General features: G+C 44.3%; 2 protein-coding genes across 8 annotated transcripts in view; one reads left to right on the top strand and one right to left on the bottom strand.

The window, feature by feature from the left end:
• Window positions 1-15,970, top strand: part of LOC125502004 — a 51,207-nt gene that overhangs the window by 28,771 nt on the left and 6,466 nt on the right. For all 7 annotated transcript variants that reach the window (XR_007279777.1, XR_007279775.1, XR_007279776.1 and 4 more), the window contains one exon: window positions 1,310-2,402. The gene's annotated coding sequence lies outside the window, so the exon portion shown is untranslated. The remainder of the gene's footprint in view (window positions 1-1,309; window positions 2,403-15,970) is intronic.
• Window positions 8,868-13,419, bottom strand: LOC105687955 (fork head domain-containing protein crocodile). Its single transcript, XM_012403933.2, has 2 exons — window positions 10,827-13,419; window positions 8,868-10,704 (listed from the first exon to the last, which is right to left on the bottom strand). Exons 1-2 carry the CDS (start codon window positions 12,197-12,199, stop codon window positions 10,578-10,580), a joined length of 1,500 nt encoding a protein of 499 aa, XP_012259356.2. The 5' UTR covers window positions 12,200-13,419; the 3' UTR covers window positions 8,868-10,577.

Raw genomic sequence — 15,970 nt, 5'->3', positions numbered from 1 at the left:
GATTCGAAAAAGAAGGATTGAAAAAAAAAAAGAAAAAAAACGATTGTTCGTTTATATTGACGGCGACGCGTCGGTATCGCATCGATCATCGAAAGCCGATGGGGTTTCCTTAGACTACGTCACGTAGGATTTCGCTACGTCTTCGACTTTCGGTTTTGAATCGGCGTAAGAATTTTTTCGTCTTCTCTTTTCCGATATTCTTGAAGACGGTGTTTGAAAAAAAAAGCGGAATCGATACGGAGTATACGCCGGATAATAATTTTTTCTCTCTTTTCTCTCTTTCGCTTTATATCCATCGCGACGACGTGACCTGATTCATGTTGTACGACCCCGAAGAACTTGACGAAAACGTTGGAACACAAATTGAAATATACACGAGAAACGGACGATAAATCGTATTCGTACGTCGTTCCACGTTTCGTGAGTGATACGTGTGTGTGATTCGGTGGTGAAAAGTGAAAAGACTAAAGTATCCCGACGTCTGTTTTACTCGTTAGAACAAATTCTGGGGTGCTAATGGGGAACGGAAGGGATCTCGGGTCACACCCCCTCCCCCATTTCTTCTTCCTTTTTCCCCTGGGCACTTTTTCCCAAAAATTCGCTCTCCTACCGAATCGTCTTTTTTTTCCCTACTCCGATACACCCGATACTTTTTAACCCGTGCAAATCTAGCCGATTTCACCCCTCGATAAAAATCAACGCACCCTCTTTCGTGTACAAATTTTCATCCCGCAGCTAGTTTCAACTTTTGTTTCCTCACTTTTTTTCCTCATCTCTGCGTTTGCTCGACTATTGTTTTTTTTTTTTTTTCTCCAAGAGTTTCGGATACCGTATATTCCACATCAACGGTAGTTACAAGTAGGGTGTAAAACCCGCCTCGGCAAATTAGCCACGGTCAATTTGTAGCTTCCTCAACGGTTGAACCGCGTGGCGCGGCATCGTCTTCTACTTTCGTAGTTCGCTTCCCTTTGCTCTTCGATCTTGGCACTCGTTTGCCGTCTCTCGGATCGCGTTCCTTCCTTTTTTTCATCATTTTTTTCCACCACTCTTTTTCCGACCATTCGATTTTTTTACCTCTCTCATACTTTTTCAAAAAAGTATTCCTTCTTCTCTTCCCTGTTTTTTTTTTTCTTTTTTTTCTTTCTTCAAAAGTGCGATCAAACAGTTGAACGCAACCGAAGACTGATGTCCTCGCCCCTTATAACGTTTTTCTAACCACCGTAAAACTTACACACGTAATTTCCTCTCACGTTCGACTCTATTCTCGCATTATCTACGAACTTCTCAACATCCTTCCTACTCTTTTTAGCCCACCAGAAGAACTCGGAGGACTCGAGTGACTTATCACCGCGCCACGCAACGCGCTGGTTACGGAGTGAATCCTGTGTAAAGTTGCTGCTCAAAAACCCCGGAATTATCGAGGAACTCCTACGTCGATTTTCTTTGAAACCAAAAAGAAAAAAAAAAGAAACAAAAAGGGAAGAAAAGTCGTACACCTCTACCGGAAGGTTGTTCATCGGTAAGAAAGAAAAATTAATATTTCATCTCCATTTGAATAATGAATAACGGTAGGAGGTCGGTTACGTGTACGAGGGTCAAGGTTAACCCCGAAGGAATTTTTATCCCGTTTCCGCTTCCGGGTTTTCTTAGTCTTGTTTTATTATTCTTCTTCTCTCCGCAGACTGTAATTCTCCAAAGACAGACACAACGTTGCGTATTTTATACGTACACGGCGTAGTATTACTACGTGGTAAGTTTGTGTGTAACTGTATACAGCGATATGTTGAGTCAGGTCGGTGTATTCCGTGTTATTTGTAAGTGGCCCCCCACCCCCCTGTTCGCGAGAACGGCGTCGTCGTCTGGTAATTAAGACAAAGATTTGTTTATAGTGGTCCACGAGAACCTCCTAACGCCCAAACGTTCGCCAACCTCAACGTAATGTTTACTCAAACAATAGACGCTTAGAGATATATATCCGCGGGTATAAAGCAGCCTACGGTATTACGAAGTCTGTACCCGGGGAGTCGACGACGTCCTTCTCATCGCTCGCATTCTTACCCCACTTAACGGGATCGCGGAATATAAATCCCCTTCCGTTCGCCGAATTTTCAAATTTTCACCCACGTCGCAAAGTCTCCCGATCATTATTTTGTTGCACGATTATCGCACGTTATTAAAAAAAATCCTTTCAGCTGTGCGCTGCGAAATAAAACGAAAGGATAACGCGCTGTGAAATTGTGCGATCTACGGAAAATTCTCTCCACGTCATCATTCACGGATCTCACCTCGGAAAATGGAAGAAGAAAAAAAAAAAGGCTGCAGTCTAGACGAACTTTTGGCCGCGGAGCGGCGTAATTTTCACAGGAGGATATAATTCTGGGAACGGATCATCGATGCCGTTGGTAAATATATATTTTCACGTGTACGCGAGCTACCGCTAGATATCCAGATAGCTGACAGGGAGAGTCGGGGCTACCCACTGCTCTATGGCGTGGTTACGAGTTGCGTCTCAGCGACACTCAGAATATTGTGTCAATCGTCGGCGAGGCTCGTTAGCGGCATCCATCAGAGAAGCAAGCAGCAGCAGCAGCAGCTCAACTTTTGCCGTAGAGAATGTCGCGGGGGTTTTACGGGGATGAGAAGGGACACCTTCTTGAAATACACCTTCTCTCCTCTCCCTCTCGTATCCTACGACACCGCGTACCCCTTATTATAGATCTGCAGACCACGCGTATATCGCATGTGGATACACGTCATACATCTATTGCAACGCCCGCTCCAAAAGCTAAAAGCTCGAAAGTCTGTCAAATTTTTTAAATATCCGTCACAATTTTATTTTTCAACAAAAAAAAAAAAAACAGGGAAAGCTCTTCTCACGTCGGACGCGTGAAGGGAACGAAAGAATTCCAGAAATACGAAGAACGAAGTAAAGCAGATTGATTTTGCAAGAATTTCGAAAATTGTTCGACAAAGAGGATAATTTTTTTTACCAAGCGCTGGGGCACGCTCCCATTTTTTTTTTTGCTTCGATTCAATTTTTTTTCTCATGCGTTCGAGTCGTCGTGGTCCGGGATACACGGACGTACGAAGATAGATTCGATATACCTGTCCATTATAAGCGTTTACTTGCCTTTTTCCCTGCCCAGACCCCGTGCAAAGAGCATCTGCGGGGTTTTACTGTACGGTATGCGGTGTACAAGGGGTGAGAGAAGGAGAAGAGAATATTGGGCGTCCCGCTGCGTCGAAAAATAGTTTGGTCGCAAGCGTTTTCGTTTAAAGTCCAATTTACCGTGAAATTTTTGTGTACATTGTGCACATTGTGCCGCGTTATACATGATATGGTCAACTTGTGCTCCTTTTGTGTGTAACCATTATAGTATTTAAGAGCCATTTTTCAACGGTCGGCGAAACGCACCACCTAATTCGCATTTAAGATCCATTATACGTGTAAGAGAAGTGTGGCCGCTCCCTCTTTCTCAGTTTTCTTTTCTCCGTGTTTCGCGTTTCGAGAGAAGAGAAAAGAAAAGAAAAAATTAAAACGGAACAATCAACGCGAGAGAAAAAATTCGCGAACGACGCAAAATTCGTTCCCTTTTTTAACTTCCCGCGCACTTTTTTTCCGCATCTCCGAACCGCGGCGTACGGATCGCCGTCGGATTTTTTTTTTTTTTTTTATTATCCACCCATCCGCGATGGAAGGTGTATAACGATGCGGTGGAGAGAAAATAAAAAAAAGGTGGGAGCCGTTCGCACGGGGCCAACCCAACCGGACCGCATCCATTGAACGCGTCGGAAGTTGGCCAGGGATTTTTAGCAGCGGTTCAACCGGGCGTGTACGGCCCACCCCGACGCCGACGTCGCGCGACTGCCCCCCCAAAAACCACCAGGTATTATTCGATCTATAGTAGCATTAGCTCCGCAATAATGGGTATAAAAAGAACTATGCAATAATACCAGTTTATACTATTACACCGTACGCGATTCTGGCTAGCCGAAAAAATTTCTATGAGCTAACCGGGAAGAAGTGGAGCGTTAAAGAAGAGGAACGTCATCCGCGTCGTCGTGGAGATCCGTCTAGAAAACCTTGAGCAGTTTGAAATTATTTTCTAATTTGCTCAGTTTTTTCTCAACGCTATAAATCTAGAGAAAGATTTTTTTTTCTTTTCAACGGACGTATTTCGTCTAATCGTCGGTTCTGACGCGGCCCGAAAGAACTAATTCATGCCTCTGGTTGCGAGCGTCGCGTCGCTTCCCCGCCGTCAAAAAGAACAAACCGAAGAATGAGAGAATAAAAAAAAAAAATTAGACGATGAGGAGGAAGATTTGGGGTTCCGTAGTGGTGGCGCGGGATGACATTGTTTACACGAGCGAGCCACATATGCGGGGTTGAACACCCTAAAATTAGCCCCGGAGGACCACGGTTCATATGATGTGTATACAAAATAGATATACACACATATTATACCGCATTCGATCCTGAACGCACTGGGGTATTCGTGGTCGTGCGGTACGTGCGTACGTAGGCTGCAAATGGGTATGTGTAACAGCTGTCTCTATGTGCGTGCATGTGAACGTCGAGATCTAATGGCGTACGTATAAACCGTGCCTGAAATGTGAAAAAAAGGAGAGAAAAGAAATGACAAAAAAAAGTAAAAAGAAAAAAAAGTAAAAAGAAAAAAAAACTGCTTACGTTATCATCCGTAATTTTATAAACACCCCGTTTCGAGACTCTTGGCCACCGCGTGGCTCCCACCGCGTGTTACAAGAACACGCTTGCGGTATCTACGATATATCTCGGATGTACGCGCGTATCGTTGAGCCTAAAAACTGTTCGAAATTACGGCAAATTACGCCATCGATGGACGAGCGTTTAGTTTACGGGGACAAAATTGGTAACGCGCGGAATTTTGGACGGTCGCGTACGTATTGTACGCGGTACGTCGTCTCTCTCTCTCTCTCTCTGTTCGGTAATACGGGCCTGAAAATTTGCCCGAGGGATCTCGATTGCGTTACGTGTTACGCGTAGGATGCGGAAAATTTACAGGTATCATTTTGCACACCTTATACGGACACGGGGTGCAGCGTTCCGTTATACGCGTGTATCATTTAATTGTACCTTCGCTATCGCGTTCGCGTTATCGACACCGTGCGGAATGTTTGCTCTGTTACGGATTACAACCACCCCGTATACAATTTACAGTTGTGTAGTAAATTCCATGTGACCCGTAAAATCTCTTCAAGCGTCTAATTCACCATCATTTTTTTTTTGATTTCTTGTCGCTATTCGTACAGTGAATCACGGTGTGCAGAACGTCACGTAAGGAACTAAGAGAGAGAGAGTATAAAGATTGTCCTCTTCTCTGTCTTTTTCTTTATCTTCCATCTTTTTTTTTCAATTTTTTTTTTGTAATTCTTTTTTTTATTCTTCTTCTTCTTCGTACTCGTCTTCTGCTCCTCCTCCTCCTCCTCCTCCTCCTCCTCTATCGTTGGGTTTCTTCATCCCTCTTCCCCCGTTCCCCCCTCCTCGCCCCTCTCGCGTTTTACTAACGTTACTCCTCTGCACCGGAGGAATATAACGTGGGAAGACCACCAGCTGGTTTTCTCTGCCTGGACGATAGCATGGCGGATAATGGCCGATGGGACCGCAATCCTATACACGCCTTAAGCGTGCGGACTGTAATAACTCAACTCGTACGGTAAAGGGATGAAAGAAAAGATTCTGTTTTTTTTTTTCTTTTTTTTCTAATTATATCCCGTCATTAATGTACATCATCTACGAACGCATCGGGAAAATGAGACACCGGATTTATTGTGCCCTGCATGGTTTACATCAATCGCAGCATTTTTTTTTTGCTATTTAATTTTTATCGCATATCTGCAACTGTATCCGTGTAGACCCGGAACACTTTGCTCGTGGATTTTTCAAACCTGCACTTGAGGCGGGTCAATATATAGTATGGACACGGGGTGGGATTTTTCGGAGTCAATCCGACCGGCAAACAGAGGGTGGGTCGCGAGTTCATCGGGTGCGCGTACTTCAATAGTCGGGATTCGGACGAAGCTGTAGTGCAAACAGAGAATTTTACGTACGTCGAATAAAATGAAGTGCAAAAGGCGGGTTTACATAGGTATTCGGTTATTATACGTGCAAAGACGTCAATATTTGCGCTGCAACGCACTTGCGGGTTTACAGAGTTAAAATCAGATCCACGCAGCTACCACTTGTACACGGTGTGCGGTATACACAGAGCGGTCTGACGTTAACGGCTATCATTTTTCTGGGGTAACGAACCACCCGCTGTTCGACCGAGTTATGAATATACACGTGTGGGGAAATCACGTGCAACTTCGACTCGCTTCGAAGACCGTAAGAAAATCAGATTTTGTTTAATATCATCCCGAAATAACGAAGCGAAATGATCAGCCACCCTTTCGTAATCGGTCCTTGCACCGGTGAAAAACGTTCGCCAATTTTTTCTACGCACGTGAGACGTGAAAAAAAAATTTTCTCTCGACGTTTAAGGGTGTGGCTTTACGGATGGGCTAGGTAATGTAAAGTGTGAATTGTACGTGATCAATTTACGAAAAAATCTTTCGGTCTGCAGCTTCTACTTGGCTTCTTCAAATAAACATTTAACGCCACTGCAGCCGCGCATCCCCGTATGATGCATTTTGTATATACATAACTAAAGAGTATATACTTTGCGCGTATATATATGTATATATACGTATTACATGTGTACCGATTGTGGGAAATAATAGCGGCAAACGATCTCGTTACTTTCGAGAGGAGAGAGAAAAAATTTTTCGAAAAAAGCTTCAGCACGAATTTTTATTTTTCTTTTATTTTTGTTCGCGGTGTATATATATTTTTCAATGCAACATTAGCAGATTGTCTTTTTCGAAACGTTTAAATCCCGATTATCCGTAGCACGTGTTTCGTGGAATAAGGTATACGCATAATAGCCTGCAGATGCGGTTACATCGGCGAGTGTAAGCCTTGCCCTGGGCGAAATTTCCGTCCCTCTTTTTTTTTTTCACCGCGTATCATGGCGATCGAATTTTTATCCCCCTCAGTTTTCATACGGTGGAATGAACGGGCTTGGCTCGAATCTCTGCGCTAGTATAAAAGAGGGGCGGAAAAAATCAAACCGACGAGAAAAAGAAAGGAAAAAAAGTAAAACGAAACGAAACGAGCAACGAACGATTTAAAAATGCGTTCGTAGATAGCTTCGGGGCTTGAAAAAACTTGCTCCCGAAACCCACATTACGCCGGGGGTAAGGGGATCGATTTTCGAGTGTTGCATGTGCATCGTAAGGTACGTGCGTGTACGAAACGTTTTTTTTTTTTTTTTTTTTTCACGATATGTATACACGACGTATATACCTATGTCTGTGTGTATAAAAGTTGGAAAATGACGATGACGATCGACGAGCCGTGAAGAACTAGATGGCAGAAACTGCTGCTGCTGCCGCTGCATCCGTTTTCGAACTCTGCGGGGTTCCAGGGGGAAATTTTTTGACTTCTCAGAGGTTTTTTGTATACAATTCGAAGATATCCGTACACCTATGATTCTACGTATCTCTCTGCAGCGCGGCGTAACCGAGAACGATGGGTAAAATTTCGGAAATCCAGTCGAGCTAAAGATGATCCGTCTTTCGCGAAACTTGGCAAATGATAATAAACACATAAGCTGTTATAATAATCGGAACGGGCAACGTGATCCTGCGAAATAAGTTGGAAATGTGTATCGTACGCGAATCGGTTCAATTTTAAAATATCGTAACTCGTTACCGATGTGGAGGAGCGATGGTGTACGCGTCTCGATTTTCTCGTCCACGTCACCGATAACCCAAAGTGTGGAGAAGACGGCGGATACTCGTCGGTAGAGTTTGTGGAGATAAACGGAAGTATAGCCGATGTATCTTTTCGTGTTTGCTCGTAAATTTCAACCGCAAGTGATATAGGTGCCATTTTGTTTAAACTTGAGATTTAACTTATCACTTCAACTCGTAAATACCACACGGATTTAGATTGCCAAATATCAAGACTACGTCCGTTTAATTTTCCCCGCGTGTAAAGGATGTGTTACGCGGGATTTATACAGGTCGTATACCAAAAAAACCAAAGTTGCGTTCGCAATTTTTTCTTTTTTTTCTCTCTTTTCCGCAGAATAGTTGCGTCTACTGTATAAAAAAAAAAAAAAAAAAAATTATACGTGAAACCAAACTTCGTGGTTAGCAAAAACCACGCGTGTCCGAGAGTGCGGGGTACAAAAATGAGCAACGCTTATCACCCGAATTACATTTATTATATAATATTTATTTTCGAATATTATCTCACCGGCCTTTTTTCTCATTTTCTTTCTGTTTTTTTTTTTTTTTTTTTCTCAAAATTTATCATAAGTTTATATTTTCATTTTCTCTTATTCCGCATCGATATTATAACATTCGCTGCGTCCCTAATCATATATATATATATATAATATACTATAATAAATATTTATACGATTTCAATTAAATTTTCACATTCATACCGTTGCAGACTATATATATATATATTCATTCATGTACTTATTAGAATATAATGTACATAATACGCTATATTGTACACAAGAATCAAAGCCTGATTTCAGGTATGACCATTATTTTCAAATTCATTCTTTTCGCCACGAACGCACCATGTGAAATGACGTTTTTCCAGAGCGACTCGTGATCGATGTAGATTCTTTCGGAACGATCAACGATCGCCAAAAATTCTCAATCCATAATACAACCGAGTCGATATTCTTTCGAACACGATTGCTGAATTTTTATTACCTTTTTCTTTTGGAAGGGTGTACAGGGTTGATAATATCTAGCCAACCTTTCTATTATGCGATTTATTACTAGGTAATAATATTTATATATTTATAATATCGTTATCTATTGTATGTACTATATGATTTTTTTTTTTTCCACAATTTTTTTTTATCTATACAGATGCGCGACAAGTTGGTCCTCTCGGATCTAATAATATTATACATGGGTATACGTGTGTATCGCGCTAAATGATAACTATCGTCGTCTCGTGCAGATCTACGAATAATATTTTCATTTATTTATGCATGTAGTAATATATATATATATATATATATGTATACTTTGAATATGTTTTCACCTATATACTTTTAGGAGGATCACGTTATGTACATACGTATATTACAGGTTGATAATTGTTTCTATATGTCGTAACGAAATTTATGAATGATCCGCGGTGTGTGGCGATAGTCGTCGACGCAGAGCTCTACTTGGACATTTTCATTTCTCTTTCTTCTTTTTTTCTTTTCCGTTCTAATTTCCATACCGATTCATCTCATTAGATTCCTCTTTTTCTTTCTCTCTGCGGTTCCATCGTTGGCGCGTGTCAACAAGTGCAGCTGTTATTTTCCGAACGTTATATCTTGAGTCAGACAATCGGCAAATATCGAAAAGTGAATATTTATACAAACAACATTTGCACAGTTGTTTGGAATCTTGTTAAATTTAGATTGCATTGGGTTAGGTCAGTCATTGTTTTTCCAAATGGGAATAATATTTTTTATTTCCACTCTAAGTGTTTCTTTTTCCTTCACTTTTCAAGTTTCTTTCTTTTTTTTCTCTTCTTTTCCTCGGTCTCTCTTTTCTTCACTGTTTGCATTTTCTTCTTCTCTCGTTTCAGGAGTCTCAATTTTTTCTTACAATTCTCTTTTCTTCATTTTATTTCTTTTCTCATCGCCCCACGTCATCCGCATCATCCCACGTCACGCGATCTTAATTCTCACTTTTTATCATCAATATCATACGACCGTGAGCCGTTGCAATCGGTAAATTTTTTATTTTTCACCACGGGGTAGCACTCGATTCTCCGTAATTTTTTGCGAATTCCAATACGAATTCATCTCACTCGAGAAAAAAACTTGCGTAGTTCACAAAAATGAATGAGTTCTGCGGTCTTTATGATAGTTCATTATTATGTGTTCACGAATACCTAAAAATTCGTTTTCTACAAGATTTATATCCCCGATTTATCGAGTGGTTACATTTACTATAAATAAATATGCGCCCAGATCATATTCATCTATAATATTTATAAACATAATTATTCATATTAATTTATACACACTATATCGATTCCTTTTACAATAACTTATATTATATTATCACTGGTTTTTTTTTTGAATTTCTTTTTCGTTTCTCTCATTCACTTCTCATTTTTCCTAGATTCTTTCATCCTTTTTTTTTTTTTTTTTTTTTTTATAGATTCATTTATCATATATTCACAACGCGAGTTAATCCAGATCATACGTATATTAGTTCTCGATCTTCGCCGCATGACCTCCGCAGACGCACCGATCGATCGGTAATAAGAAAAATTAAATACCGAAGAAACAAAGGTCGAGAATTTGATTTAAAGGGATGTAAATTTTATTCAGTCAGTTCCACTCGTCGACAGCGTCCCCGAACTCCCGTTTTACTCTGCGAACCATGTTACCTGAGTAATCTAAATTGTCAAAATTAGGCTCAAGATCTTCGGGCGATCTTGAGGATCGGTATCCTCAGTATTTGTGCAATGTTATCGGTAAATTTCCACTGGTATTAACCGCGTTGCAATCCTGATAGTACCTGTGGTACAAGGGAGGCGATGGCGCAGCACCGGACGACAAAGGAGTCGGAGGACTAGATCTGAAAAAAAGAAAAACGAACGGAAAAACCATTAATATCAGCCATCGATCCCGAAGTCCAACGGAGGCAAAGAACTTCGAAAACTAGCGAAAATCCGAAACTATATCTCGATCGTTGCCCACCTGTATAATTGACAGCTAGGAGATTGGGTGTCCAGATAAATTCCCGCGGTATCGGGACTCGAGGCTTCCTGGTACCATTGAGAATGTCCACCGCCGTGAGATCTCACTCCCGCACCAGCCGTCGGATTGTAGTCGACGTGGTCCATTATGTAACCAGCGGTGGTGGTGCAGTATGGGGTGTACATTGTTCCGGGTGGAGAACCGTTCGACCTCGAACCGGGATGCCCGTAGGTGGCCATAAGGGATGATTCTCTCGACGGTGGCATCATAGCGGCGGAACTGACCTGAACCGAATGATCTCTCGCCGCCTGAAGTTCCCTACCTTGCAAATGAACCGAGGCGGACACCACCGAGCCTTGATGAGAGTGTCCCGCGGCATCCCTCGAACCGCTCAGAGAATCGACCCCGAAGGACGAAGGATCGATTCCCATGCCGTTAGCGTCCGTCATACCGGCAACGTCCTGATGCGAGTGATGAGGAGGAGGAGCCTGATGAGGCGCTTGATGAGCGTGATGAGGGGCCGATTGAAGATGCGGCGAACTCTGATGGATAGGAACTTGATGTCCTAGCGCCGATTGAATGACGCTCGCTCCCGAGGCCGCGACGGCACCGGCTTTCGCTTGATTGTCCTGCTGGATGGGACTGTGGGCGTATTTCGCCGATTGCATCCCGCAGTGCGAACCGGTCATATCGGTGCTCGGTTCCCGTTTCGGTTTGCACTCCGCGTTGTTCGACTGTTGACCCTTTTTGGACGCGATTTCCGTTTTACCCCCCACCAAATGCGAATGATGATCCTGATCCTGCCGTTTGTCGGACGACGCGGCCGACGGTGCGAGTCCCTGCCTCTTCAGAGCTTCCTCCTTCTCCTTGAGAGCGTCCTTTTTCTTGAAACGTCGCCTCCTGCGCAAATAAGATCCGTTGTCGAACATGTTGTAACTGTCCGGATCGAGGGACCAGTAGCTACCCTTGCCGGGTTTCTTGTCGTCCCTCGGAACTTTGACGAAGCACTCGTTCAGGCTCAAGTTGTGCCTTATCGAATTCTGCCAGCCTTGCTTGTTCTCTCGGTAATAGGGGAAACGTTCCATTATAAATTGGTATATACCGTTGAGGGTGATCTTTTTATCCGGCGCATTTTGTATCGCCATAGCTATCAGAGCTATGTAGGAGTACGGAGGTTTCACCATGTCTTTGCTCGGGTGATGGATGTGCTGCTGAGCGATACCCGGGTAACCGGTCGCGTATGTACCGTATCTGTACTGTTCGTAATAACCCGGTGCCGTCGCTACGCCAGGGTACGTCGGTGTCCCCATCCCGACGGGGACCCCGGCCGCGTGCCTGTAGTAGGCGTTTTGCTCGCCGAATAAAGTGTGCATTTTGCCGACGAACGCTACGTACCACCCGAATTTCGCCGCTCGGATCTCTTATCTCTTTTCACCCTCTCGCTCCGTTCCGCTCCGCTCCGCTCCGCTCCTTCCTCCTCTTTTTATTTTTCAACAAATTCGGCGCAAGGTTTACGCACCGCACAGCTGGCGGAGCAGGTATTGAAACAGTCGAACTTTGAGGTGAGACGTTGCTTGGTCGGGTGAGGCTGGTTTTTCCGTGATTATATCGCCCTGGGCCGCGCCCACCGGTTTCCGTTCGGAAATACCCTGCTTCTGCGGTCGTGCGGCTCGGTACCCCCCGACGGTCAGCGCATCCCTTAATCTTATTTGTCGTCTTAGTCCGCTGGAAACCATTCGTTTCGACCCCGTTGCCTTCGATCGTTTCGTCGCTTCACTTATTCTCACGCGGTAATTCGATGACCGATCGGAGTAAAAAACATTTTTATTTTTATTCTACCCGTCCGTTAAATTGCGAAGAGTACCCGCTCGATCGGCGCGGCCGAGCAAACTGATCGGATCTTTATCGCGCGCGCGCGCTCACGCACACTATATCGGCACACTACGCGCGTTGTACGTACGGCTAAAGAAACCACACGAGTTTACGTTTACATTTACGTTTGCGTTGCCTTTTTTTCTTCTTCTTTATTACGTACGCGTGTATCACTTCAATATCGCACACCTGCACGTCCACCTCCACCACCGCACAGACTCTCGATCGAATTATTCCTCCGTACAGTCGTTACCCCGATCCCCCCGATGGAATTGCGACTTTTTTGCTCTTTTTTTTTATCCAGCCAATTTCTTCGGGGTTTTTCACCCCCTGATACTGTTTCTACTCGTCGCACTCACTGGACCGTTTTGAAAAAAAAAATTTTCACAGCCGATCATCCCCGTCGAAATGAATCGCGGAACGTCGAGGTAGCGACGCGGACTGCGGACCGCGTCCCCCGGTAAGGGTGGTCCGCGCGACAAGGTGTCCCGCGCGTCGCACGTGCTTCGCGTCTTCGAGGGGGTTGGCCGGTCGGCCGAACGTATCTGATTTTTTTCGGGTGGTTCGTTACTGTCCTTTCGTATGTGTGTTACGACGATTGCGGCATATAAGGGCAGCTGCAGTGGCGGAAAACAAGCGGAATTTTCGTATATTCGGACGGGGGCCCGCTGCACCGCACGTTGCTGCCGAGGACGGAGTTAGTATTATGATACACAACAGCCCGGCGTTTACTCAGCCCCGAGTAAAAACACACTGGGACTCGGAGACGCTGTAGCTAGAAGCGAGCGAGTACAGCGTGAAAATGCTACCGCCCCCGATCCTGCGCCTCCCGTGATACCTTGGCTTTAAAAATTAGCGGGCTGGTTCCCTACTGGGCGTCCCGTTTCGCCCGGTAGGCGTGGCTTTCGAGTACGACGAGTTCTAGGAGAAAAAAGTGAAAAAAAAATTTCGGTAGAGACGGAGAGGGAGGCGAGAGCCGAAGGAAAATTCGGAGGGAAAGAGAGAAGGTACAGGGAGACTCGGAGGCCGCGGTAAACGTTCCGGGGTGACCGAACCGGCGGTAAGCAAGGGGCAAAACGTAGGCGATGGAATAAGCTGTCATTCGAAAGCTCGGCCATTGGTTGGAAGGCAAACCCCGCCCTTAAGCTCTCGGCGAATGATGATACGCCTTTAGACGATCGAAACGTTTCAAATTACGTCGCACCTCCTCCGAACACCCCCGCGCGTTACGCCCCCACTGGACAATTTTCGGCGTTCCATTCTCGCCTCATGGTCGAGAGATGTTCGGATCATTTCATCTTCCTCTTTGTAATTCGCTTCGCGCTACTCGGTTACACAATTCGACAAGGTCGTATATATAGTCATTTCCTCGGTGATCGTTTCGCAGTTCGTTCCCGGCGCGGCTGTCCCGGCGGATCATCTCGTTTTAAAATACGTGGGGCACAAAAGCTGTTTCGCTAGAAGTTTTCACTCCGAAAACTTGGCGATACCGAGGCGACGCGGACAACGTTGATTTTCTACGGGATTAAACCGGTTAACGAAAGACGAGGGGGGTGATTTTTCACGAAAACTTACCCCGATCTATAGATCCAACTTTCGCTCCACCCTCGTTGTTTTTTCATTTCATTTCATTCCATTCCGTCGTCGGTTTTCGACGTGCCTCCGCGAAACGTCCGTCGAAATGTCGGACGTCCCGCGGAATATGATACGCCGAGGTATAATCCTAAAACGAAAGTCCTGTTTAGTCGCGTCCCTTCGAAGCTCCGCGGAAAAGCGCTCGGCACACAGAGAGAAGCGCGATAGAGAAATTCTTCGCGAAGTAGGAGATAAGTACGACCAAGGGGTAAGGTGTTAGGGAGGCGGTGGTTGAGACGAGGAGGCGCGAATAAGAAGAGATGAGGAAAAACTCCCTCTCTCCCTCTTCGTCAGATCTTATATTCGCTAGCGAGGGATTCAATTTGGCGTCTGTTTTTCCAAGGGTTCGACTCCCGGCTTCTGCAAACACTTCACCGACACCTCGCGATCCTCGGTAACTCACCGTCTCACGTACATATTCCCCGCACACGCGAGCAAAATTTTTTTCCATTCCGAATGACGAAAAAAGAAAAAAATTCCTCGCGACATTCGCGCGGACATGCAAATCGAAGTGAGTCGGAACTTTCGCACGAACGGTTTCGATCGTTGGAAAAAAAAAAAATCCACATTCGCTTTCCTCTTTCTCTTTTTTTCCATCCCCCCGTGAGATCGGTTTTCCCTTAATTATCGCTAGAAGTTGTTTCTATTTTAATCCTTTCACAGGGTGATGGGTGAACGGAAAGTAAACGCCCCGAGGTGCAGTCGATCTCTTTGCTTATGTATACGACTGTTTCTTTTTTTGAATATTTTTTTTTTCTTCTCATTTTGCATTTAATATGCATCGCGTTTTCACAAGAAGAATTACCCGGCGTGTGGTATATTCGTACGTGCGATACGGTGTTCGTAATTTTCATTTAGATGAAAAGCGAATTGAAGAGCGAATACGACGAAGTAGAGTACGGGTAGAGTAGACGAGCACGAAAATGGTAACGGGGCTTTATAATTGTATATATTTAAATTCTTTAAATGTGGAAGCTCGCTCGGGGGCAGACGACAATGAACCCTTCGGCAGTTTTTGGGGGAAAGTTAAATTGTCTTCCCTCAAAGCTTTTCAAAGATATAAGGAAAATTACTTGGAGAATCCGCACACCCACCCCCAACCCCCCCGTCCTCGGGATATACAACTTTCTCGTAATTATCGCGAGGGTTGAATAGAAAAATTTAAACGAGAACAGGTGAAGGAGTCTCTGACGAATGCCCGTCTCCAATTTCGTCTCATCTTCCTCGCCTCCTTCCGTTCGGGAGAATTTAGATTATTGCAGGTAAACGCGGCAGATGACGAGATCAAAATAAGCTACAGTCTCCATAAATTAACGGGCTAATCGGGTCGGCTTACGGGCGATCAGTAAAATCAATTTGTCGGCCTCACGTTGCGGATGGAACAAGGTGAGGAAGCGTTGGGATATCGGAAGATTTCCCCCCCGCAATAGCTATTTACATCGGAATTAAATCCCGGGGGCGAAAATTTCCTCGTCCGGTACTCTATAGATAAATTAGGAATTAAGTCGGCGGTACGAATTTCCGAATATCTTCGGTCTTTGTTATTCCAAGGGAAAGTAGCCAGTTTGTTTGCTTTGATTATTTATTTATTTTTTTTTGTTCTCCATCTTCTTTAATTGATATTTCGGTGTCGTTTT

This window comes from Athalia rosae, chromosome 8 (assembly GCF_917208135.1).
Source record: "Athalia rosae chromosome 8, iyAthRosa1.1, whole genome shotgun sequence".
Classification (NCBI taxonomy): domain Eukaryota; kingdom Metazoa; phylum Arthropoda; class Insecta; order Hymenoptera; family Athaliidae; genus Athalia; species Athalia rosae.
This window is presented reverse-complemented; position numbering and strand designations above follow the sequence as displayed.

Bases quoted from the DNA above. Each gene is read 5' to 3' on its own strand.
- LOC105687955 (XM_012403933.2), bottom strand. From the start codon at position 12,199: ATGCACACTTTATTCGGCGAGCAAAACGCCTACTACAGGCACGCGGCC. The intron at 10,705-10,826 runs GTGGGCAACGAT...TCTTTTTTTCAG, and splicing joins CCTAGCTGTCAATTATACAG to ATCTAGTCCTCCGACTCCTT.